The 25296-nt window shown below is 38.4% G+C and overlaps 1 protein-coding gene across 1 annotated transcript in view; it reads right to left on the bottom strand.

The window, feature by feature from the left end:
• Positions 1–25296, bottom strand: part of TLL1 (tolloid like 1) — a 205944-nt gene that overhangs the window by 115955 nt on the left and 64693 nt on the right. Inside the window, exon 2 of the mRNA XM_073606089.1 lies at positions 6186–6296. Coding sequence (XP_073462190.1) covers positions 6186–6296 — 111 coding nt within the window. The remainder of the gene's footprint in view (positions 1–6185; positions 6297–25296) is intronic.

Here is a 25296-nt window from a genome sequence, read left to right as displayed (position 1 = left end):
AGTGCCCATAAATAATGCCAGTGCCCATAAATGATGCCAATCATTGCTCATAAATGATGGAAATCATTGCCCATCATAATGCCTGCCAGTGCCTCCTAATCAGTGATGCCCATGAGTATCCATCAGTGCAGCTTTTCAGTGCCCAACAGTGTAGCTTTTCAGTACCCATCAGTGCCATCTATGAGTGTCCATCAATGCCACCTATCAATGCCCATTAGTGCTGCATACCAGCAGCACCTATCAGTGCCACCCATAAGTATCCATCAGTGCAGCCTTTCAGTGCCCAACAGTGTCGCCCATCAGTGCCCAACAGTGTCGCCTATGAGTGCCCATCAGTGCCACCTATCAATGCCCATCAGTCCTGCATACCAGCGCCACCTATCAGTGCCACCTATTAGTGCCCATCAGTGTTGCATATTAGTGCCCATCATCAGTCCCCATCAGTGCCTGTCAGTGAAGGAGAAAATGTACTTATTTACAAAATTTTGTAACCGAAACAAAACACTTTTTTTTTCAAAATTGTCGGCCTTTTTTTATTTGTTTAGTAAAAAATAAAAACCCCAGTGTTGATTAAATACCACCAAAAGAAAGCTCTATCTGTGGGAACAAAATAATAAAGATTTTGTTTGGATACAGTGTTTCATGACCGTGCAATTGTCATTTAAAAAGCGACAGCGCTGAAAGCTGAAATTTCGCTTGGGCAGAAAGTGCCGTGTATTAAAGTGGTTAAAGCGCTTTGTTATATCCATTTGATTGATGCAAAAAAATTTTGGTTGATCCTGCCAGAAAGCCAGTGCTGTGTTATCTCCAGCAATGTTATCAGGAAGTGTGTTACGACTACAGAACACCTTCTCCTTATATTATGGCAAAAAGGGTGAGGTGTTCTGTAGTCCTAACACACTTCTTGTCTTAACGTGACAACACTGCTCCTCAATACAGTACAGTGAGTGAGACTTGTCACCATAGGAAAGAAAGTATGTTACTGGCAGGACAATTTGTGCATTCTATTGGCAATAAAAATTTTGCTATGATACATGGACACTTCTATCACAGCAAATGTAGAGTATAGTGTTATAAACTAGATGTTCTATGTTGGACTGTTAAAGTCAATAAGCACGGCTGCTGAGAAAAAAAAGTTACCACAGAAAGATCCAGAATTCCATCAATAATGAATCGTTTAGCAAAATGTTTATCTGCATTTATATTTCTGGTATTCAGGATTTGGGCGATTCCCTCCTGATGCTTTGACATTTAATATGACACTTGTTTTATAGAAAATTATAGTAGTAAGCCTAATCTAAACTAAAGCCTATGAATTCTAAATGTAGCACAAACTGCTGCAGCGGTAATATGGTAATTAATTATTTTTTTTAAAAGCCGTGACTTAATCATTTCTAAGACCCACATACAGAGAGGTACTGGTATTACTAGCTGAATACTAGGTTAGTTTGAACGTAATTACCAGGGCATAACCACAGTGTAGGAATAGGACAGATTTTAGTAATTGGATCGGTTTTAATGTAGTAAGTCCTGGTTTAGAGGGCTGTGTATCACATTTTATATAGGTACCTTTATTTTCACTTTTCGTCTTGTTCTATCCTAGATTTAATAATGTAGTATACAAACTAAATAAGGCCAAATGTTTCAGGCTGGGTTCACACTTGAGAACGCAGCGTCTCACAGCAGGAGTCCGGCGTGTCTCCATTCGCATTCGAATTTTGGGCTGAATTCGGACCAAAAAGACACACAGGACTCCTGTGCAATTTGCACCAGAGCCACTGCGGAGATGTGTGAACCGGTTCCATAGAGAGCCGGTCACAATCTCCTGCTATGCGAATTGGATGTGGGGAAACTTGCATCCAATTTGCAACAGTGTGAACCCAGCCGAAATGTTTGAATGAAAATGTATATTACTAGGAGTGGTGAATGCACCACATGCCCTTGAAAGAAAATTCTACAATAAAAAAATGAATAGTAGATTTTGAACATTTCCATTTTATCCTATTAAAACATAAGTGTTCGCCCCTGTATATTTATAAAATTGGAGATCTGTCCACCTAGGAAAAAAAAAAATTTTTTTTTCTCTCCCACATTGTTTTATCCAAGTGCCCATTAACGGAAAGAATTAGATTATATGGCCGTATCCTTCTGCTGAAAGTGAAATGCCCTTTCAACGTATACAGTTAAATGTGTTTACCATATATGTATTTCAAATAATTACTAGAGACGCTCAAATTATTTGGCTGGTTTGTCAAGTATGAGATAATGTGTATTTTCAAACAGCTTTTTTTATAAAGGGACATTTTAGATTAGAAGAGATATGCACATGCGTAAGTTCAAAATTATTTGCAAAAAGACTGCATTTCTTCCCAATGACATATAGCCATGGAAACAAGTCAAATGCTTCAGGAACATGTCAAATAATTAGCATATGTAGCAATTATGATCAGTATGTTGGGAATGAGAATATAATTGTTTTCCAAACAAGTTGGATAGAGTGAAGCATGAAATCTATGTATCACTCTTTGACATTGCACTTTTCGAGCTGTAATTCCTATAATTCCCAGCCAGAGCATGGAGAAGGAAAATGTGGGATGGCTGACATAATTCACATTACTCAGTCTGTTAGCACTACAAAATAGCTGGCATATTTCAGAATGTGTAGTATGCCTGGCAGGTATTTACTTTACATTCATGCTAAAATAATACTTCATCTGTGTTATTTCTGTTAACAAATTACAAGATCATAATACATTTTAGAGACAGGGATTCTCTGTTGTCTTTTTATTCACATTCTATAATACATGAATTCAATCTAACTTATGGAACAAAAATACATACATTTTTTACAAGAATTCAGGTTTGGAGACATTATAAAGAAGGTTTAATTAACACTTGCCCTTAAAAGGCAGCCACAACCATAATTTACATTAAAGTAGAACTATAAGCATTTTTTTCCCATCTTGGATAGAACATGTAAGGGTTATAACCCCTGCCACATTTTGCCTTTAGTTATACTTTAATATTGGGCATTCATACCCCTAGAAAGACCTCGGTCTCCAATGAGGATCACATTACAAGAAGATCTATGAAAAATAACTGGATTTTGGTAAATAAGATGAGACGCTACAGTCCATACAGTAACCAATTTTCTTTTCTTCCACCACGGGTTGAAGAAAAGAAAATTGCTCGATTCCGCCATCAACAGGAATCATTCTCGCAGAGCTATTGCATTCTGACAGCAGGAGGTTTCCCAGCAAACAGAGAAATCATTGCTTGCAGCTACTGTATACCCATTGGCAGTGACTGCATGAAAAAAATCTGACAGGCTGGTTGTACTAAAGTTGATCGATGGATCGGCTTCAGCATTACCAATCTGTCCATACATGCATCAAAATTTGGTTGGTTGCTGTTGAACCAGCTAAAATTCCAATCCGTCTATGACCAGCTTTAGAGGCACTGGTCTGATTGCTGTCTTCATCTTCTAGCTGAGCACATATTACACTGCAAAGATTCCTTTTAATCACCATGGGCAACAGTTATCTACTATCTGATATGAGCAATCTCATCCAAATGAAAGCACACTAACTAATGAACTACAGTTCTCTTCTTCTGAGCAAAAGGTAAAGTTTATAAACCTGCATCCTTGAACATTCAGAAAAAAAAAAAAAAACACCTTTCTTGAGGACAGTGACTCTTTAAAACCATGGTAAAGAGCAAAGTCATTTTAGAGTTACACTTAATGAATATACTTGCTGCCTTCATAATGTATTTAACAAATAAAATGGCATTCCATATGACTTAATTATGCAAATAATAACCATCCTGTATAAACTATAGAGGCTTACAGTCTGGCGTAGGTTCAAAACAACATTTGATCCTGCGAGCTGGCTATACTGTATCTTTGTTTTTCAGTTTTATAGCATGTACAAATCACCTTCCATTAAACTTACAGCCCAAATCCAAATTGTTTTGAATAGACCAGGGAAAGTTAGAACCTCTGTCAGAATTATATTTCTGACTGTGTTACTATTATGGAAATTTTACCTCACTTCCTGTCACAGCGGGAAGTGGCTGGAAATTTCTCCAGCAGGGACACAGGGGAAAAAAAAAAAAAAAAACACTTGTGAAAGGGTTAGATATTCTGACAATGTTTATATTACCAAACACACGTTTCTATGCCGGTGACAGCTGTTGCCCTCTTTTCTTGTACATGCGTCAAAGCAACAGAAAGTGGGATAGAGAGACAGAGATAAAAACCCAATACAAAATTTTAAACCTTACGCTATCAAAAACCCCCAGGGTTAGGCTTTAAGATTAATTCGGCTTTAACTATAACAAACTTAATAGGTCGCATCTTTCAAGTTTCCCATCTGAGATCCAAAAATGTAAGATCCGTGTTGCTGCCTATGTATAGGCCATGATTTGCCATAGCTTCCTTCAAGCAGAGTTTATAAGACAAAATTCATCCCTGAAATGTTACATCAGAGTATTCTGAACTATTCCTCTGGTGGGAGGGCAGTGTCTTCATGCACACAGCATCTTAATGCCAGCTGCAGCAATAATCTGGTGTATTCCTGAAGCTGGCTTCACAGAAGAATTCAAATTGTTGCTTTTACAAAGCAAAGCAATGCCATGCCCTCAGCTGTTCGCTGGTGGTCAAATGCAATCGCACATGAACAGACGATCACCCTAGATGCAAGCTTTTTGCATTCTTGGTCAATCAATTGTTTATAACCATAGGTTATCACTCTGTATGCAATTACAGCCGAACACCTACGTACAGCTGTGGCTGCTGTCTGCATGACATTGTTTTGTACAGGCTGAACAACCTCAACTAGACACTGATGGTCAGCATACAATAGCTTGCACTTCACCCATTCACACTGTATAGTGTGGAAGGTGGAATTTGATTCAGCCCGCTGAATAAAAAAAAAAAAAAATATCTATCTGTTGCATGGCCAGCTGTAGACACTCCACTTAGATAAATCCAATAGATGGACACCCATGTTGCACATATTTTACTGGAAAATGGTTAAGAATACTACTAACAAAAAATGTTGGTGACTATATAGTGCGCCAGCCAATGCCACTGCACTTTTAAAAACATACAGTAGGTAACATTTCTTTTTTCCATACACAGTAAAAGTATCTTTAGCTAATGCAAAAAGGCAATGAACCATCACCAATCTCACAGATTTACATTTTTATATTACCCCATATACTGTATATTTCTATATTAACCATCAAATATTGTGAACTATGGGTATCTGTAGTTTTCCTAACAAACCCTTAGGACTGTTCTTCACATTCAATTAAAAAAAAAAGCAGAGGTTACCAAAAAGCATATCCAACCAAAACCAGTAAATTGGGAGATATAAGCAGAGCTAAAGGTATTCCAATCCCAACTTTCCATGTTATGCCCTGTACACACGGTCGGATTTTCCGACAGAAAATGTTTGATAGGACCTTGTTGTCGGAAATTCCGACCGTGTGTAGGCTCCATCACACATTTTCCATCGGAATTTCCGACACACGAAGTTTGAGAGTTTGCTATAAAATTTTCAGACAACAAAATCCGTTGTCGGAAATTCCGATCGTGTGTACACAAATCCGACGCACAAAGTGCCATGCATGCTCAGAATACATTAAGAGACCAAAGCTACTGGCCACTGCCCCGTTTATAGTCCCAACGTACGTGTTTTACATCACCGCATTTAGAACGATCGGATTTTCCGACAACGTTGTGTGACCGTGTGTATGCAAGACAAGTTTGAGCTAACATCCATCTGAAAAAATCCATGGATTTTGTTGTCGGAATGTCCGATCAATGTCCGACCGTGTGTACAGGGCATACCAGTTAAACTTGGCCCTGCCCCCTCATGTCTTGCTGTTGAGTCTTTAACATGATCAGTTGTTTCATTGACCAACGGGTAGGCTTGTCAGGAGGAATTGGCAATTTTTAGATCAACTTTTACAGGAAAAGTCAAGGCTTGCATACAACTTCAGCTCTGCCTATACGTATCTTAATTTACTTGTTTTAAAAAATAGTTTCTTCAATTTGTGCATTTTTCGCATGTTCTTTATTTTATTACCAAGGCTTGTGACATGTTTTTAAGAACATATTTCTACTTGAACTGTACCATGTAAACACTGCTATCTTAAAAAAGAAGATATAGCTTTACCTGTGGTGTGTCCCAAGTTATCATTAGAGTGCTGAGTGAGGTCAATTGTTCTGTCTATTTGGAACATTTTTAAGTCTTCTTCATCTAAGGCAATGTCTCCCCAAAAGACAGCTAAAGAAAAGGATAAAGAAAAAAAAAAAAAAAAAAAAGATAGATTAGAAAAAATAACTGGCACTCTCTTTAGTTTACTTAGAAAATGGATATTTCACAAATCTATGATAACAACATTCCAACAAATTAGCAGAAGCCATTGACTCTAGTACTTCAGAGTGATCACCATATACTGCCATGGTCTTGTATGTACAGACATACCCATTTGTAAATATGTGACATACATTCTTGGCATTCTTAGAGAATGTTCACATGCTTGAAATGTAATTAAAAGTTAAAAAAAAAAAAAAAAAAAAAAGATATGTACATCTTTTACAGCAGGCACGTAAAATAATGCCTTTTTGGTTACAAATATCCATCTATTTCGGTCATGATACTTGGTAAAATACATTTTGCTTATTAATAATAATATTAAAAATAATGTTTAAATGCCATATGCAGTGCCTTGAAAAACTATTCATACCCCTTGAAATTTTCCACATTTTGTCATGTTACAACCAAAAACGTAAATGTATTTTATTGGGATTTTATGTGATAGACCAAAACAAAGTGGCACATAATTGTAGAGTGGAAGGAAAATGATAAATGGATTTCAAAAATGTTTACAAATAAATAATGTGAAAAGTATGGCGTGCATTTGTATTTAGCCCCCTTTACTCTTATATATCTAACTAAAATATAGTAGAACCAATTGCCTTCAGAAGTCACCAAATTAGTAAATACAGTCCACCTATGTGTAATTTAATCTCAGTATAAATACAGCTGTTCTGTGAAGCCCTCAGAGGTTTGTTAGAGAACCTAAGTGAAAAAACAGCATCATGAAGGCCAAAGAACACACCAGACAGGTCAGGGATAAAGTTGTGGAGAAGTTTAAAGAAGGGTTGGGTTAGAAAATAACTCAAGCTTTGAACATCTCATGGAGCACTGTTCAATCCATCATCCAAAAATGCAAAGAGTATGGGACGACTGCAAACCTACCAAGACATGGCCATCCACCTAAGCAGCCAGGCTGGGCAAGGAGAGCATTAATCAGAGAAGCAGCCCATGGTAACTCTGAAGGAGCTGCAGAGATCCACAGCTCAGGTGGGAGAATCTGTCCACAGGACAACTATTAGTTGTGCACTCCACAAATCTGGCCTTTATGAAAGAGTGGCAAGAAGAAAGCCATTGTTGAATGAAAGCCATAAGAAGTCCTGTTTGCAGTTTGTGAGAAGCCATGTGGGGGACACAGCACAGATGTGGAAGAATGTGCTCTGGTCAGATGAGACCAAAATTGAACTTTATGGCCTAAAAGCAAAACGCTATGTGTGGCAAAAAACTAACACTGCTCATCCCCATGAACACACCATCCTCACTGTGAAACGTGGTGGCAGCATCATGTTGTAGGGATGCTTTTCTTCAGCAGAGTCAGGGAAGCTGGTCAGAGTTGATGGGAAGATGCATGTAGCCAAAACATACAGTCAGAGCTACAATGGAATGGTTTAGATCAAAGCATATACATGTGCTAGAATGGCCCGTAGTCCAGACCTAGAGCCAACTGAGAATCTGTGGCAAGACTTGAAAATTGCTGTTCACAGACACTTTCCATCCAAACTGACAGAGCTTGAGCTATTTTGCAAAGACTAATGGGCAAAAATGTAACGCTCTAGATGTGCAAAGCTGGTAGAGACCTACCAAAAAAAGACTTGCAGCTGTAATTGCAGTGAAAGGTGGTTCTACAAAGTATTGACTCAGTGTGGCGTGAATACAAATGCATGCCACACTTTTAAGATATTTATTTGTTAAAAATCTGGAAAACCATTTATCATTTTCCTTCCACCTCACAATTATGTGCCACTTTGTGTTGGTCTATCACATAAAATCCCAATAAAATACATTTATGTTTTTGGTTGTAACATGACAAGATTTGGAAAATTTCAAGGGGTATGATTGCTTTTGCAAGGCACTGTTATAAGCATTTACTCAAAAGATCTGTAAAATCAAATGCAAATTTGCTGTGTAGCCAAGTGAGCTTTTCTATATAGGTAGTTGTGAAAAGACTAATGTTTATCTGCATGTAATAAATTTATTTTGCCTTTATGTAATTATATTGTAAAGGACTGTGTGCTATATAAATCTTGTATAAAAATAATAATAATAAATAATATAGCTAAAAACACCTAGTAATTAAAATCGATTCATAATTTTTAGCTAAGAGCTTTACCTATAAAAAGAGTTAAAGAATATGTTTGCAGCCTATAAAATAATTGCAATAATAATAATAATAATAATAATAACATAAAAAAAAAAAAAAAAAATCAAGAAAAAAAATGACTGAAATGATGATACATATGATACTGCTCTTTTGATGATGATGCAGGATGCTTTTAGCTGGTCGTAATCTAGAGCACTAGATCTCACTCACATCAAGCTGACAGGTGTACAGCTACCAAGGACAGTTCTTGAGGGTGTGCTGGAATGGCTTCTATCAACAACATCTAATCACCAAAGACAGACACTTGACAGGCATGGTCACTACAAGGTGAATGCATCCACACAGCTAACTTGTTTTAAATCACTGGACAATTATGTAGTAAATGTAGTATCACACGTAAAATGCTTTTAGACGTACAAATAAATTGGTCAAAAAAATCTTTTAATAAATGTGAGAAAAACAGTTTACTTATAAACAATCACCCATATGTTGATATCAGGATTAAATGTCTCATATGAAGGAATTGGCACTATAAAACCTCATTGGCAAAATGGTAAAGTAAAAAGGTTGCTTAGTAAAAAATCAAATAATCTAAATAAATAAATAAAGCATAAGAAAGGAAAAGTATTAGTAAATTCCTGCCAATGCAGAATAAGTGGAGTCAATCAGAAGACATTACTTCCTGTTCTGTGTATGAAATAGGATGCAAAGGAGATTTTAACAATGGCCCCATATTCAGCAAAACACATTGCTGGGAAAGGGGGGGGGGGGTAAGGTATGATATAGTATTAAAGTTCAAAATCAATGTCTAATAATATCAAAGTTAGGTTTTTACATAGCTCTGTTTTGGCTGAAAAATGAGCTTTAAAAAAAAAAATATGTTTTCGAACTGTCCAACCCTTAAGAGGTAAACATGCCATGAGTACAGAAGCTAAATTGCCTGTAGAAACCATGCAATATGAGAGAGAATTTATGTTTTAGTATGCTTGTGAAATTAGACAGTCTAATGTAATAAAATAACTATAATAAAGAAGAACTATAATTAAGATTTCAAAATTAAAGTTTTAAAATACAGTACATATTTTTTTTTCACGTGGGGGCAGCCACAATTGTTAATTTCATGTGCAGACTATCTCTACATAAACTAGCCATGCATGGCTTGAACGTTGGCCAGAATTCTGAATCAACCAAATTTCAAGCCCAAGGTGGCCCTGTTGGTATCACCCAGCTCAACGAAAATTTTCAAATTGACTGAGCTAGATGTAAAATTCTCAGAATCCAATTAAATCCAGTCACTTTTTGGGTAATCAGGCATACACGGATGCTGCAGCAGCCTGAATAAAATAGCCAACAGCCGAAATTCCTCCATGCACACTTCCCCTCTACTTTCTCTTTTCCAAAAGGATGTGGTGCATAAAATCTATATTTACCTGTAAATCAATAGGCACAGACCTGTTGAAGATGTTGAAGTGGACAGATTTGTATAGTAAAAACAGAATAAACGGTCTTTTTCCCAAAATCTCAGGAAAAAGGCCATTAATTTATTTCTATGCAGATTTTGCAGTTTACCTACGGGAGTACCTACCGGACAATAGAACTTTTACACTATACATTATTACTGAATATGTGATTAGAAACAATTGTCTAAACTAGACGATCAGCAATTCTGCAGTGCTTAACCAACAATGGTACGCTTGTGAGGCCGAATGTGGCTGCTCACAGGCACTTCCTGGTATCATTGTTGGTGTCCATGCAAGCAGCACCTGCTCAGCCCCACCCTGTCACCCCTCTGCACTGCCTCTGTCACGCCCAGCCCCACCCTAGTTACTCCCAGCCCTGCCAGAACATTGATGTCGTATATATACTCATTCATGAGTGTGTTCTAACAGGAGGAAGGAGACATGTTCACTAGTTGTCCTAGCTGTAGGAACGGAGAGGCATTGCTTTCACATAACTGCAATGAAATATAATGAAAAAAATTATTAGGAAAGATATCTACCATGGGACTTTGCTGCAACAATAGAAATCACACAATTGTATATATGTATGAAATCTTTATTGAACAATGTTAAAAATAGCTGGTCTATACAGTTCACGTCCTAATCTGTAAAAAGTTCCTGCTAAGATATTCAACTTATACAGAGTCTTCGTCAGGGGCTAAAAAAGTGGAAGCAATCCTACATATATAGAAACAAAAGGAAAAAAGTACAGTGAGCAAAGGGAAAAACATACAAAATGAATTTCATTTTAATACATCAAATGACATAATATATATTATCTTTTTGTGCTTTTATTTGTAATGTAATTGTAATGTCATTTGATGTATTAAAATGAATTTCATTTTGTATGTTTTTCCCTTTGCTTCTATGTATGTAGGATTGCTTTCACTTTTTTATTCCCTGATGAAGACTTTGTATAAGTTGAAATGCGTTAGGTTGATTTGGTGGTTATGCAATTTATTTTAACATTTCATATAAATATATTCCTGCTCCTTGAATGTCTTAGCAGGAACTTTGTACAGATTAGGACGTGAAACGTGAACTGTATAGCCCAACTATTTTTAACATTGTTCAATAAAGATTGAAATATATTATAATTATATATATATATATATATATATATATATATATATATATATATAGTCAGTTTTCCAATCACATATTGCCTTATAGAAGAGTTTGTGTAGCTTATAGCATTTGATCTAATCTCTCCTCTGATTGCAAGTGGTGAGTCGGCTATATTTGAGCATAAGGTTGTGCCACATCCAATATTATAGAACAGAAACAAAATCCCCTTGTGGTGGACTTCAAAGGCACAGAAATTGTTGAAGAGAAATCAATCTAGTTTGAAAAATGTTTATTCAGTATGAGAAGTACAAAATATGTAAAAAACACATAAAAGATATAATAGAACATATTTACAGTGCTGTCATCACAACGTGGTACAAGTAGTAAACCAGTAATTCTTGCAGGGTGCAAGAATTACTGGTTTACTACTTGTACCATGTTGTGATGACAGCACTGTAAATCTTATCATACGGAAAAAACATTTTTCAAACTGGATTAATTTCTCTTCAACAATTTCTGTGCCTTTAAAGTCCACCACAAGGGGAAGTTTCTAATCTCTTCTCTGAAGTGCCGCCAAACTCTGTTAAAAACAAAAAAATTCTATATACACACACACATACATACATATATACACACTGGTGTATATATATATATATATATATATATATATATATATATATATATATATATATATATATATATATATATATATATATATATATATATATATATATATATACATACACACACACACACACACACACACACACATATTATATGCCACCCACTGTTTATAATGAAAGATTTAAACAAACTTACACATTAGGATAGACTTGCATTTTTTTTTAACTGATTGTGGGGAGTTCTCAACACAAGCCTTTTCTTCTACAATAACATTTCTTACTTTTAAATCCTAAAGACCTGTAAGCAGATGCAGATCTCAGTAGAGTGTGAGAGTGGATGCACAAGGTGCAAAAAAAGCCAATCATCATCAAAGACTGCACTATGGTTGTCAGGATCATAAAAGGAATTATGGCAACAATTAATACAAAGGAGACACTCAATAAAAGCCCTGGGGCACAGGTCCTGGGTGCTAAGGGCCTAGAAACCGCCTTCTTCCCAATACACACCCACTATTTAGTGATTTCCTATTATTGCTTGTAAAGCGTATTCTAGGAGTGAAGATCAAAGCAAAAACTTTTTTTGACCCAAAAAATACCCTGTAACAAATGATTTCGGAAAGCTCTTGTGCAACCATTCACGGAGAGATTGTTGCAACATTGCCACAAAAGTAATAATAATAATAATAATAATAATAATAATAATAATAATAATAATAATGCAATGCTTTAAAATCAGCATGCATATTTAAATTGACTTCAACATTAATTAACTGAACAGGTAAATTTTACTTATAAAAATAGAAGTTCCGATAAAGGCATTTCTTCTACTAATGAAAAAAACAATATATTTAAGCATGTTTTTATCCCCTGGTAAACAAAATAAAAACAAAAAAAAAAAAGAAGAGAGAAAACCAACTACCCTAAATCCTTCAGTACATGGCAATCAACCAATCAGAGCAGTGGGTTCGATCATATTATCTACTGTACCTGTAGTTTTTTTTCCCCTACAAAGAGGTGCTCTGGGGAGGAGATTCTGCACACAGTAAAGCCAGCCATACATGGATTAAAATATGACCGGCTCAGCAGGGACTGGCTGAATTTCAATCTATGTTTGGGCACCCTGGTTGTACATAAGTCAATCTACTGGTCGACTTATGCACCAAGCTGTCAGGTTTTTCGCGAACGATTGGTGCCGCTGGCCTTAGCGGGCAATGCTTATTGTCTTCTGCCAGCAGGGAAGGCTCCTCATGCTCTCCATCAGCAGAACACAATGGCCCTGCGGGATGGATTCCCCCACTTATACAGACTTAGTTGATGGGGGAATTGAGCAATATTCTTTCTTTCTTTCCACTCATGATAGCAGGAAAGAAATTTGCACAATCTATGGCCTGCCTAAAGCCGCCCATAGATGGATTGAAATTCAGTAGGGTCCAGCCGAATTTCGATCCATGTATTGGCACCCTGGTTGTACACTAGTCCATCTGTCGATCAACTTGTGCATGACCAGCCTGCTATAGCCGGCATAACACTAATCATTGGGTTCTGCTGGCAGAAAAGAATCCCTATGCTGTCCGCCGGCAGTACACAAAAGCACTCTGGGAGAGTTTCCCCCATTAACACTGACTGCGGGTGGAAGAAAAGAAAACTGCATAATATATGGCCTGCTTAAGACTGAACTATCTCTAGAAGAAGAAAAATATTATGGGAATAGATATATATTTTATGTATTGTTGGGCTATAGAGCTTATTTTTATTTCTTCTTTTTTTTTCTTCTTTTCAGAAATTTAATATGAATAATATGCATTGCAATGGCTGTTACTGCCATTCTTTAAAGTGCCTAGAGAAGAATGAAACAAATATATGTTGTACATACAGTATTTATGCAAATCATTTGTACCAATTTCTGTTTGGGGATCTCACATGGTTACGTACTCAGTAACGTATTTACTGCGAGGTAATAAATGCACAACGTATTTTCAGAGTACAATTGATTTTTAAGGCTTGCTACAACCGTATTAAATTAAAATCACTATGATGATTTATAGCACCATGGTCTGAAGACTGCTCCACAACAACCAGTCAATATTTCTGTCAATAACAGATCTTCTAAACTGCTATAGGCTGCATTTTTACAATGTAATCAGTCAGGTAATTACTGCTTGGAAACTTCTTGTTCATTTCTAACACCTCCAATTAACTGTATATGAAACACAGTGCCAAAGTATACATGTTTTCCTGTCTTACCTGGAATATAAACAAATAGCAAACAATGCCACCCATTTGGCTCAGTAGATACTCAAAAACCTGGTCTTTGCGATGTAGTCAGAACTGCCTTCCAAGCACCCAAACAGTTAGCAAGGACTGCAGTGTGAATGAGTCCTTAGGAGATCAGTGCCACCCTCCCAGCTTTAGAAATAAATAAAAAATTATCAGTAGGTTACTTTTGGAAGATCTGAGCCGGCCATAGATGGAGCGATTTTCTTTCCTGCAACCATGGGTTGATAGGGCAACCACTCCCACTAAGCCATTGTGTTCTCCCGGGGGGGGGGGGGGGAGCCGCCCCCACTAGGAGAACACAGTGAACACAGAACAATACTGTTAGCAGCTATCGCATGTAAAATCTGACATGCTGGTTGTACCCAAGTTGATCGAACAAATTGGGTACAATAAGCCTGCCCATACATGTTTCGAATCTCGGCCGGTCCCTGCTGAAACGGCTGAGATACGAACAGTCTATGACCAGCTCGAGACAGCTTTGCTATTATGGCTCGTGCACACGGGAGTATCGGAGCATATATTGTAAAATACAACTGTATTTTAGCACCTTAATCACTAATGACTCATGCGGTCTCGGATTTTGTGCAAATCACTGGATTGAGATTGGGCTCAGATATGAAATTCATATTTCATGTCTGAGGTTTACAACCACTTTAATCTATAGCAAGCAGTAAGGCAATATAGTTAAAGTATTTGTAACTCTTGAAATAAAAAATAATGTTACTGTTTCTGTAAAGGATTCCTACTGCTATTTTCTTTTTGCCTGCAGTGCTTCTGTATTACCTGGTTTATCCTGCCAGTTTGTTTTTTCCTGGTAGCAAACTGACCACTCTAAGCATGGCAGGGGAAGGCTCAGCTGGGGCAAGGGGGAAGTGACGTAATGTTGCTGGATATGGTTGCCTTGGAAAGTAGGTTGCTCGGCAGCTTTTTGTCACTTCCTGCAATGATGTGTGCCCCCACTCTGTAAACGCTCACCCACAGGACTGTGAATCACTCCGTCATGAAAAACAATCACATGACCCGCAGTTTGTGAGCTGGATAACACATGACTGGCAAGCCTGTTTACAAATATACATATGGATTTACAAAAAGCATATATGTACGTACTCAAATGTGTATATAAATAAACTTCACAACTACTAGAAGCATTTAAAAGTCAAAGAATGGAATCTGATATGGTCAGTAAAGCTTGTTCTTCATCATTAAAGTTTGTGTTTAACCACTTGCCAACTGCACTATAGACGAATGACGGCTACAGCGCGGCTGGCCAGTTCTGGGAGGGCGTCATAGGACGTCCTCCCGTGATCACAGATTGAGGTAAAGAGCCAATCAGTGGCTCTTTACCACGTGATCAGCTGTGTCCAATCACTGCTGATCATGATGGAAACAGAAGCCGGTTATCGGCATTCCTTTCTTCACACTGACAGCGTGAAATGAGGAGGAGAGAGCCAATAACTGGCTGGTGTAATAGGAACATGGGCACTGATAATCAGGGCACTAATCAGTGCAGTCCCAACAGTGCCCACCAGTGCTGCCAATCAGTGCCCATCAGTGCCTATCCATGCTAACTGTCAGTTCCACCCATCAGTGCAGCCTCATCAGTGCCACCCATCAGTGCAGCCTAGCAGTGCCCATCAGTACCACCCATCAGTGCCGCCTCATCAGTGCAGCCTAGCAGTGCCCACCAGTGCAGCCTCATCAGCGCACATCAGCGAAGGAGAAAAATTACCTGTTTACAAAATTTTAAAACAAAAAATGAAAATTTTTGGTCTTTTTTTCTGGTTATTTAGCAAAAAATATAAAAATCCTTTGGTGATTAAATACCACCAAAAGAAAACTATTTGTGTGAAAAAATTATAAAAATTTTATATAGTGTTGCATGATCGCGCAATTGTCATTCAAAGTATGACAGCACTGAAAGCTGAACATGGGTGGGAAGAAGGTAAATGTGCCCTGTAGGCAAGTGGTTAATATCGTGCCTGGCTATCAGAATTCCAGGAAAAAAGCTAAGCACAAGATATAGGTGCTTCTGTTGGAACCTATTGCAGTTATGAAAATGCAGTAATATTTCTTGAACAGTACATGTATACCAGCCCTCAAAAATTCCACTCGCCTGCTCGCATTTTGTGAGTAGATTTTGAGGACTGGCGAGCTATGGCTGCCTGGGACCGAGGGGGGGGGGGGGGGGGGCCTGGTACCTGGGTTGCTTGGGAGTCCTTCTCCCAGCAATCACGAAGGGGATGAGAAAGTAGAGCCGCCCAGATGATCAGAGCGCAGGGAACACAGCGATAACATCTTTCATTTCAATTGCTGTGTTTCCCGCCGCTTGTTCTCAGATGATATAGCCCCTCCTTCTGGTCCCGGGACTTTGATAGACAGATCACCCGGACGAGCATCTGTCAATCAAATTTCCCCGGCCAGGGGGCGGGGCTGTATACGACGTTGAGAGGCAGGAACACAGCAATTGAAATGAAAGCTGTTATCGCTGTGTTTCCTGCGTTGCGCTCTGATCATCCAGGTGGCTCGCCCGTTTCCTTTCCTCCCCTGCACAGGTAGGCTGCTTGGTGGACACAGGCAGCCTGCATTGGTGGACATGGATAAAGTTATTGTTGTTCAAATTTATTTTTAGAACTTAATTCTGCATAAAACTCATTCGATAATTTATGAGGGCGTGTTTAGGGGTGGGGCAGGGTTGGGTGGGGCAACTGGTGGCAAATAACCTTTGAGGCCTGGCTGGTAGCTCAGGACTTGAAATTTTGAGCACTGGTGTATACAGTATGTTATGCTATGGAAATTTACTTTTGCGCTGATTTTAACTGTGCATAAAGACAACCTGTTAATACAACGGTCTTTCATTACCAATGCAACCTTAAACTAGCCTCCTTTAAGAAAAAGTAAGATGATATATAGGTGGGGAGAAGTTAAATCTCTAATACAGATGGAGAATGCTGTATATAATCATTTACAAAAAGGAAAGGAAATTAAATCAGCCCTAAACATTTCAAATATCCAGAGTTCACTAATGTGTTACGTTCACACACGTCATTTTACTTTATCATTGGCCAGTTTGACATGATCTTCCTAGGAGAATAATGTGATGACTATGCGAATATACAGATGATGTCTGAAACATTTTTAAATTCATTTCCTGCCACTGCAGTGTATGTAACCGAAAATACTGCCACCTGTAAAAAATCTTCTTCTTGGCAAAGCTCATTCTACAGATAGAATGTTTTTATTTCTGCTTATGAGCATAGTCTTAAGGGAGACTAGAACATCTCACACCCGTTGCTCTTAAATCTGGGTCTCGTTAAACACTCATACCAAACTCTCCTTTGAGACAGGAGATAGTTGCTGTTGCTCGACGTATTTGTCTGAACGACCATCTTAGAAAATCATCTTGTTGCTGAGGTAAGTGTTTTTAAGAGTTTTTATCAGGGTCTGTAGGAACATCAGGCTTTTCTCAAGATGGATTGCAAAACAAGTATGTTCTAATGGTTTGTGTATCTCTACTCCTCCCAAAACTAGATGAATTAATGTAGTGGTGCAGACATTTGGAAACTGTGTACATCTACGGACCTAACCAATCCTATGATATCAGTTTCCCAGTAATGCAATCTCAGCCTACAGTTTGGTTTCGAGTTGGCCCTTATACAAGATCTGAGTATAGATTTTTTTATTTTAAGGAATTCACAGACTGAAAACAGAAATTGACATGCACAACATACACAATACACATTTCCTTAAATACTAGCATTAAGAAATTACAGGCGGGTATTAAGCACTGACATTTTTCACTTCCTGCAAGATTATTTTTTTTAAAATGATTATTTACTAAATGTATGTTTTGGTTAAATGAATTCAGTTTTTTTTTCTTTTATAATCAACAGCTCCTGATGGTGAAACTGAGCTTTTGGGGAGTAGGGAGGGGGAGCGGGTACTCGATTTTGACAGGTAACCGCAGCCACTTCTATTCCGGTCACCTTAGGCGATCGGAAGTGGACGTTCTCCTTCCCCCTCCCTCCTGAAGCCTCCTGGGACACAGGACAGGTCCAAGAAGACTTTGGGAAAAATCAGAGTGCAGCGCCGCTCGCGCATGCGCAGTGGGCACCTGGCTGTGAAGCACACAAATGACTGGAACTCCGTTTTAAGAAGAGAAAAGTCATGATGTGGGCCAGTGGCTCAACGTTTTGAGCAAAGAGTCCAAAATTATAGCCAGACATCTTGCAATTTTAAGAAGAAGTCTGCAATACCATCTCAGCAAAACTAACAGGTTTCCCTCATTCCATTTTTCATTCCATTGAAAAATATATATATATATGTGTATATATATATATATATATATATATATATATATATATATATATATATATATATATATATATATATATATATATATATATATATATATATATATATTATAATAAATTTTTTCTTTTTATTATTGGTAGGTGATCTGTAACCAGAGCACCCTGGGACCTGACCTTCGGTTTACAAAAGGACCCTCCATCATATATACACATACACACACATATATACATACACACACACACACACACACACACACACACACACAAACACACACACACTAATTACCAAAAGTGTTGGGACACCTGCCTTTACACACACATGAGCTTTAATGGCATCCCAGTCTTAGTCTGTAGGGTTCAATATTGAGATGTCCCATCCTTTGCAGCTATAACAGCTTCAACTCTTCTGGGAAGGCTGTACACAAGGTTTAGGAGTGTTTCTGTGGCAGGGTTTCTCAACTAGGGTTCCTCCAGAGGTAGCTAGGGGTTCCTTGAGAATGAGCAATTTCTGCCTCTCAGATAAATTCCCACTGACACCATTGCTCTTTTTAGCTATCTGTAATGGGGTAATTCTTCCCAAATGATCACAAGTATAAGGAGCACAAAGGTCCACAAAGTTTAGGAGTGTGTCTAAGGGAATGTTTGATCATTCTTCCAGAAGCGCATTTGCGAGGTCAGGCTCTGATGTTGGGCGAGAAGGCCTGGCTCACAGTCTCCGCTCTAATCCTTACAAAAGGTGTTCTAATCGGGTTGAGGTCAGGACTCTGTGCAGACCAGTCAAGTTTCTCCAACCCAAACATGCTCACCCATGTCTTTATGGACCTTGCTTTGTGCACTGGTGCGCAGTCATGTTGGAAAAGGAAGGAGCCATCCCCAAACTGTTCCCACAAAGTTGGGAGCATGAAATTGTCCAAAAAGTCTTTGTATGCTGACGCCTTAAGCGTTCCCTTCACTGGAACTAAGTGGCCAAGCCCAACCCCTGAAAAACAACCCCACACCATAATCCTCCTCCACCAAATGATTTGGACCAGTGCACAAAGCAAGGTCCATAAAGACATGGATAAGCAAGTTTGGGGTGGAGGACCTTGACTGGCCTGCACAGATTCCTGACCTCAACCCGACAGAACACCTTTGGGATGAATTAGGGTGGAGCCTGTGAGCCAGGCCTTTTCGTCCACATCAGTGCCTGACCTCACAAATGCCAACTGGAAGAATGGTCAGATATTCCCATAGACACACTCCTAAACCTTGTGGACAGCCTTCCCAGAAGAGTTGAAGCTGTTATAGCTGCAAAGGGTGAACCAACTCAATATTGAACTCTACAGACTAATGCCCCGTACACACGGTCGGACTTTGTTCGGATATTCCGACAACAAAATCCTAGGATTTTTTCCGACGGATGTTGGCTCAAACTTGTCTTGCATACACACGGTCACACAAAAGTTGTCGGAAAATCCGATCATTCTAAACGCGGTGACGTAAAAAAAACACATACGTCGGGACTATAAACGGGGCAGTGGCCAATAGCTTTCATCCCTTTATTTATTCTGAGCATGCGTGGCACTTTGTGCGTCGGATTTGTGTACACACGATCGGAATTTCCGACAATGGATTTTGTTGTCGGAAAATTTTATATCCTGCTCTCAAACTTTGTGTGTCGGAAAATCTGATGGAAAATGTGTGATGGAGCCTACACACGGTCGGAATTTCCGACAACAAGGTCCTATCACACATTTTCCGTCTGAAAATCCGACCGTGTGTACGGGGCATAAGACTGGGATGCTATTAAAGTTCATGTGCGTGTAAAGGCAGGCGTCCCAATGCTTTTGGTAAAATAGATAGATATATAATATATCTATATCTATATATATTTTTTTTTTTTCTCAAAAAAGCACTTGAGAGTTTCCATTTACATTAAGCATATACTTAATATCAGCTGATGAAGGGTCCAGTTGTAAACAGGTCCGATGGTGCTCTGGTTACAGATCACCTATCAATAATAAAAAGAAAAAAAACACTAAATTATATGTTTTTTTTCCCCCCATTTTCAATGGAATGAGGGAAACCTGTTATAAAGAGTTTTGCCGAGATGGTATTGCAGACTCCGTCCTAAAATTGCCAGATATTTGGCTATAATTTTCCACTCTTTGCTCTAAACATGGAGTCAGGCCCACACCCTATTTGGAAATCTGTGAGGGAGACCTGTATAAACACGGTAATAATATTATATATATATATATATATATATATATATATATATATATATATATATATATATATATATATATATATTTTTTTTTTTTTTTTACACACACACATACAGTCATGGACGAAATTGTTGGCACCCCAGAATTTTTTACAGAAAATCTAGTATTTCTCACAGAAAAGTATTGCAGTAACACATCTTTTGCTATACACATGTTTATTCCCTTTGTGTGTATTGGAACAAAAAACAAAAAAAGGGAGGAAAAAAAGAAAATTGGACATAATGTCACACAAAATTCCAAAAATGGGCTGGTCAAAATTCTTGGCACCCTTAACTTAATATTTGATTTCACACCCTTTGGAAAAAGTAACTGAAATCAGTCGCTGCCTATAACGATCAATAAGCTTCTTACATCTCTCACCCGGAATTTTGGACCACTCTTCCTTTGCAAACTGCTCCAGGTCTCTCTTATTGGAGAGAGAGTTTTCCCAACAGCAATTTTAAGATCTCTGCACAGGTGTTCAATGGGATTTAGATCTGGACTCATTGCTGGCCGCTTTAAAAACTCTCCAGCGCTTTGTTGCCATTTATTTCTGGGTGCTTTTTGACATATGTTTGGGGTCATTGTCCTGCTGGAAGACCCAAGATCTCGGACGTAAACCCAGGTTTCTGACACTGGGCTCTACAGTACGACCCAAAATCCTTTGGTAATCCTCAGATTTCATGATGCCTTGCACACATTCAAGGCACCCTGTGCCAGAGGCAGCAAGACAATCCCAAAACATCATTGAACCTCCACCATATTTCACTGTAGGTACTGTGTTCTTTTCTTTGTAGGCCTCATATTCCATTTTCGGTAAACAGTAGAATGATGCGCTTTACCAAAAAAGTCTATCTTGGTCTCATCTGTCCATAAGACGTTTTCCCAGAAGGATTTTGGCTTACTCAAGTACATTTTGGCAAACTGTAGTCTTGCTTTTTTATGTCTGTGTCAGCAGTGGGGTCCTCCTGGGTCTCCTGCCATAGCATTTCATTTTATTTAAATGTCGACGGATAGTTTGCGCTGACACTGATGCTCCCTGAGCCTGCAGGACAGCTTGAATTTCTTTGGAACTTGTTTGGGGCTGCTTATCCACATCCAGAAATCTAGATCTCTGGAGATGGACTTGTAACCTTGAGATTGTTGATATTTTTCCCCAATTTTGGTTCTCAAGTCCTCAGACAGTTCTCTTCTCCTCTTTCTGCTGTCCATGCTTAGTGTGGCACACACAGACACAAAATGCAAAGACTAAGTGAACTTCTCTCCTTTTTATCTGCTTTCAGGTGTGATTTTTATATTGCCCACAACGGTTACTTGCCCCAGGTGAGTTTAAAGGAGCATCACATGCTTGAAACAATCTTATTTATCCACAATTTTGAAAGGGTGCCAAGAACTTTGACCAGCCCATTTTTGGAATTTTGTGTGACATTATGTCCAATTTGCTTTTTTCCTCCCTTTTTTTGTTTTGTTCCAATACAAAGGGAATAAACATGTGTAGCGCAAAACATGTGTTACTGCAATACTTTTCTGTGAGAAATACTTGATTTTCTGGAAAATTTTTCTGGGGTGCCAACAATTTCGGCCATGACTGTATACACGCACCGGCCACTTTATTAGGTACACCTATTCAGTTGCTTGGCAACACAAATTGCTAAACAGCCAATCACATGGCAGGAACTCAATGCATTTAAACGTCTAGACGTGTTGAAGACAAAAATGCCTTATTGATGTCAGAGGTCAGAATGGGCAGGCTGATTCGAGATGATAAAAAGGCGACAGTAACTCAAATAACCACTTGTTGCAACCAAGGTATACAGAATACCATCTCTGAATTCGCACAGGCTCACCAAAATTGGTCAATAGAAGATTGGAAAAATGTTGCCTAATCTGAGGAGTCTCCATTTCAACTGCGACATTCAGATAGTAAGGTCAGAATTTGTCATAAATAACATGAAAGCTACAAGCAAGGTGTAACTAATAAAGTGGCCAGTGAGTATATATATTTATTTATTATCAACCAGACTACCATGAAATCCCTCATTCTGCATTGGTAAGAACCCTTAAGTACTCAACACTAGCTGCAAACCATCCCCCCCTAAAAGGACCACAACCCAAATAGTGAGCTAGCTTGTTGTGTGAACTTGTAATTCTATTAAGTGAGCTCATGTATAATAATTCTCAGCTAATTTTATGACTCTCACAACGCTGCCTAGACAGCATAACCAGGCAGATGACAACAGAAAGACAGGCAAATAGATGGACAGATAGACAAACAAAAAGACAGGTAGGTTCTAGGTATAGCCGTTTCACAAAGTTTAGGGTTTTTTCAATATGTGGAAGCTAAATCGGCATAGCTCCCAACTGTCCCTGATTTTGAGGGATTGTCCTTCATTTGGAACGGTCCCTCTTTCCTCCTCATTTGTCCCTCATTTTGGTCTGCTCCATATAGTTGTATATAAAGTGCACTATTTATCAAAAAGTGTTTCCCAGTGCTAAACCTTTCATGCAATTTCTCAAATTCCAAAAGCCAATATAAAAAGGAGTAGTAGTGGTAAAAAAAAATACTTGTGGGTTTAAACAATTTTTTTTTATATATACAATTCTCCTTTAAGGGGGGCCTGTGTCCTATGCCTACATACTTTTGCTAAAAGGTGTCCCTCATTCCCATCTCAGAAAGTTGGGAGGTATGAAAAGTTACAAGTCTAAATACAAAAAAAAAAAAAAAAACAACACACAGATACAGTATCTGTCATCCCAGTGTTCTACATACTTAAAATATCTCACAATTAAAACATTGAGAACACGTTCTGTTCAATCTGCTGAGCAGATGACAAAAGTTAAATATTCTTATTCCTATCCATATAGCAAAATATGCTGAGAGGCTTTGCTACAGTTTATAACATTTGACAGAAGCAGCCTGTCAAAAAAAATAAGATTTATGTAGGCTACTAAAGCTGTCAGGGCTGAGAAGTTGACTGAGGACTGAGTGTTTATTAAGGTTTGATTTTCTTCCATATAAAGAGTATCCAGTAATAATTAACAGCACAATCATGTGTACTCCGTGACTACTGTCTTTCATTTCCATCTACAGGCTTTTACATTCTTTTGGGCCTGATGCCACAGCACACATGCAGCCTAAAATTTACCTCTCTGGAAAACACAGGCTAGAAAACAAAAAATGATGAGGTTCAGCATGCACAGTACCCAGTAACCAGAGTTTCTTTTTATAGCAAAATGTGAAGTTCTCTCACCCACATGGCTACTATAGCCCAACATTTATTTGGTACAATAAGCCATAGGTCCTATGGCAGCCATTCCTACAGTAGCCGGTACCTTACCAAGTGTGTCATCAAAATCATTTCCCCCGAGAATGTGATATTTCTACAGAAAACAATCAGCGCATTTAACCGATTCAATACCAGGCACTTTCACCCCCCTTCCTGCCCAGGCCAATTTTCAGCTTTCAGCGCCGTCACACTTTGAATGGCAATTGTGCGGTCATGCAACACTGTACCCATATGAAATTGACGTTATTTTTTTTTTACACACTATAGTAACACTGTACTACTCTGGGGAAGTGATCAGGATTTTTTTCATCACTCATATGAATTTCATTGGTATTATTATACAGGATTTATATAGCACCAACAGTGAGGAGTAAGCGGCCATTTTTACTGAATGAAACGTATTTATTCAATGAATATTATTGTGATTAGCTGTGAGTGCCTACAGCTAATCACAGTGTACAGATGGGCTGTGACTGGCCCCATCTGTACCAGGTGATCACTGTGACCAATCACAGCTACCAACACAATTGTACACAGCAGATGCCATCCATTGTTTACAATTGGCATTTTATCTGCTATGATAGGTCACAGCAATCACATGGTACCAGCAGCAGGGCGGTACAGTGATCGGTCATCCGCTGTGTCCGGTGGAACTGGTTAATGTAATATAATGCAATTAATGTAATGAGGGAAACATGGTTATACATTCAAGACCTTACTACAGCTAAATCATTTTCTTTTTAATTTGACTGGAGTAGGGAACAGTTCGTACCCATCCTGATTTAAATGTCTCCATGTCCATTAAGGTAATTTTTCTTTATTTTTGCTGGCCACTTGTAACAGGAACAGGAGCAATTGGGAAATTTCCATAATCTGCTATAAAACCTGGCAAAGGATTTTTACATTTCCCCCACTGTAGAAGTAAAACATGTTTTCATTGCCTTTAGGGTCTCTGCTGGGTAAATTGCCTGTTTTGTCCTACACCCACCAAAATCAGAAAGTGAAAAGAAATCCTCAGACTGGGACACAGACAGCAATAAAGACTCAATAAACCCTTCCAAGTGAAAAAAAAAGAAAAAGTGCTGAAGTTGGATTTTAAGATGGTGATCAAATAAGCAGGCATGATTTAACTTTCAACTTTCTTGATCAATTTGCTCATTCAAGCTTGGTGAAAGAACACCAGACTTATCACTGTATGAACCAATCTTTCCATATACTAGTCAGAGTGGAAGCCCAATTGGTGTCCACGACTGCAATAAACATCTGGATAGAGGGACCCTTATCTTATGGCTACTAAACCCCCACCTTACACATATATACTTCAGCTACACTCTTGAGACTAGGGTTCACCATTAGTCATATCATTTACACTATTATTACTATTTAAACATTTTTAACAGCAGTAAAATGCCATTAGGTTGTTTGCAATTGTCAGCAATTAAAAAAAATGAACTAGAAGAATCTAAGCATTGTTTGCAAGTCTTGTCTGCACTTAC

Source organism: Aquarana catesbeiana, linkage group LG01 (genome assembly GCF_042186555.1).
Source record: "Aquarana catesbeiana isolate 2022-GZ linkage group LG01, ASM4218655v1, whole genome shotgun sequence".
Classification (NCBI taxonomy): domain Eukaryota; kingdom Metazoa; phylum Chordata; class Amphibia; order Anura; family Ranidae; genus Aquarana; species Aquarana catesbeiana.
This window is presented reverse-complemented; position numbering and strand designations above follow the sequence as displayed.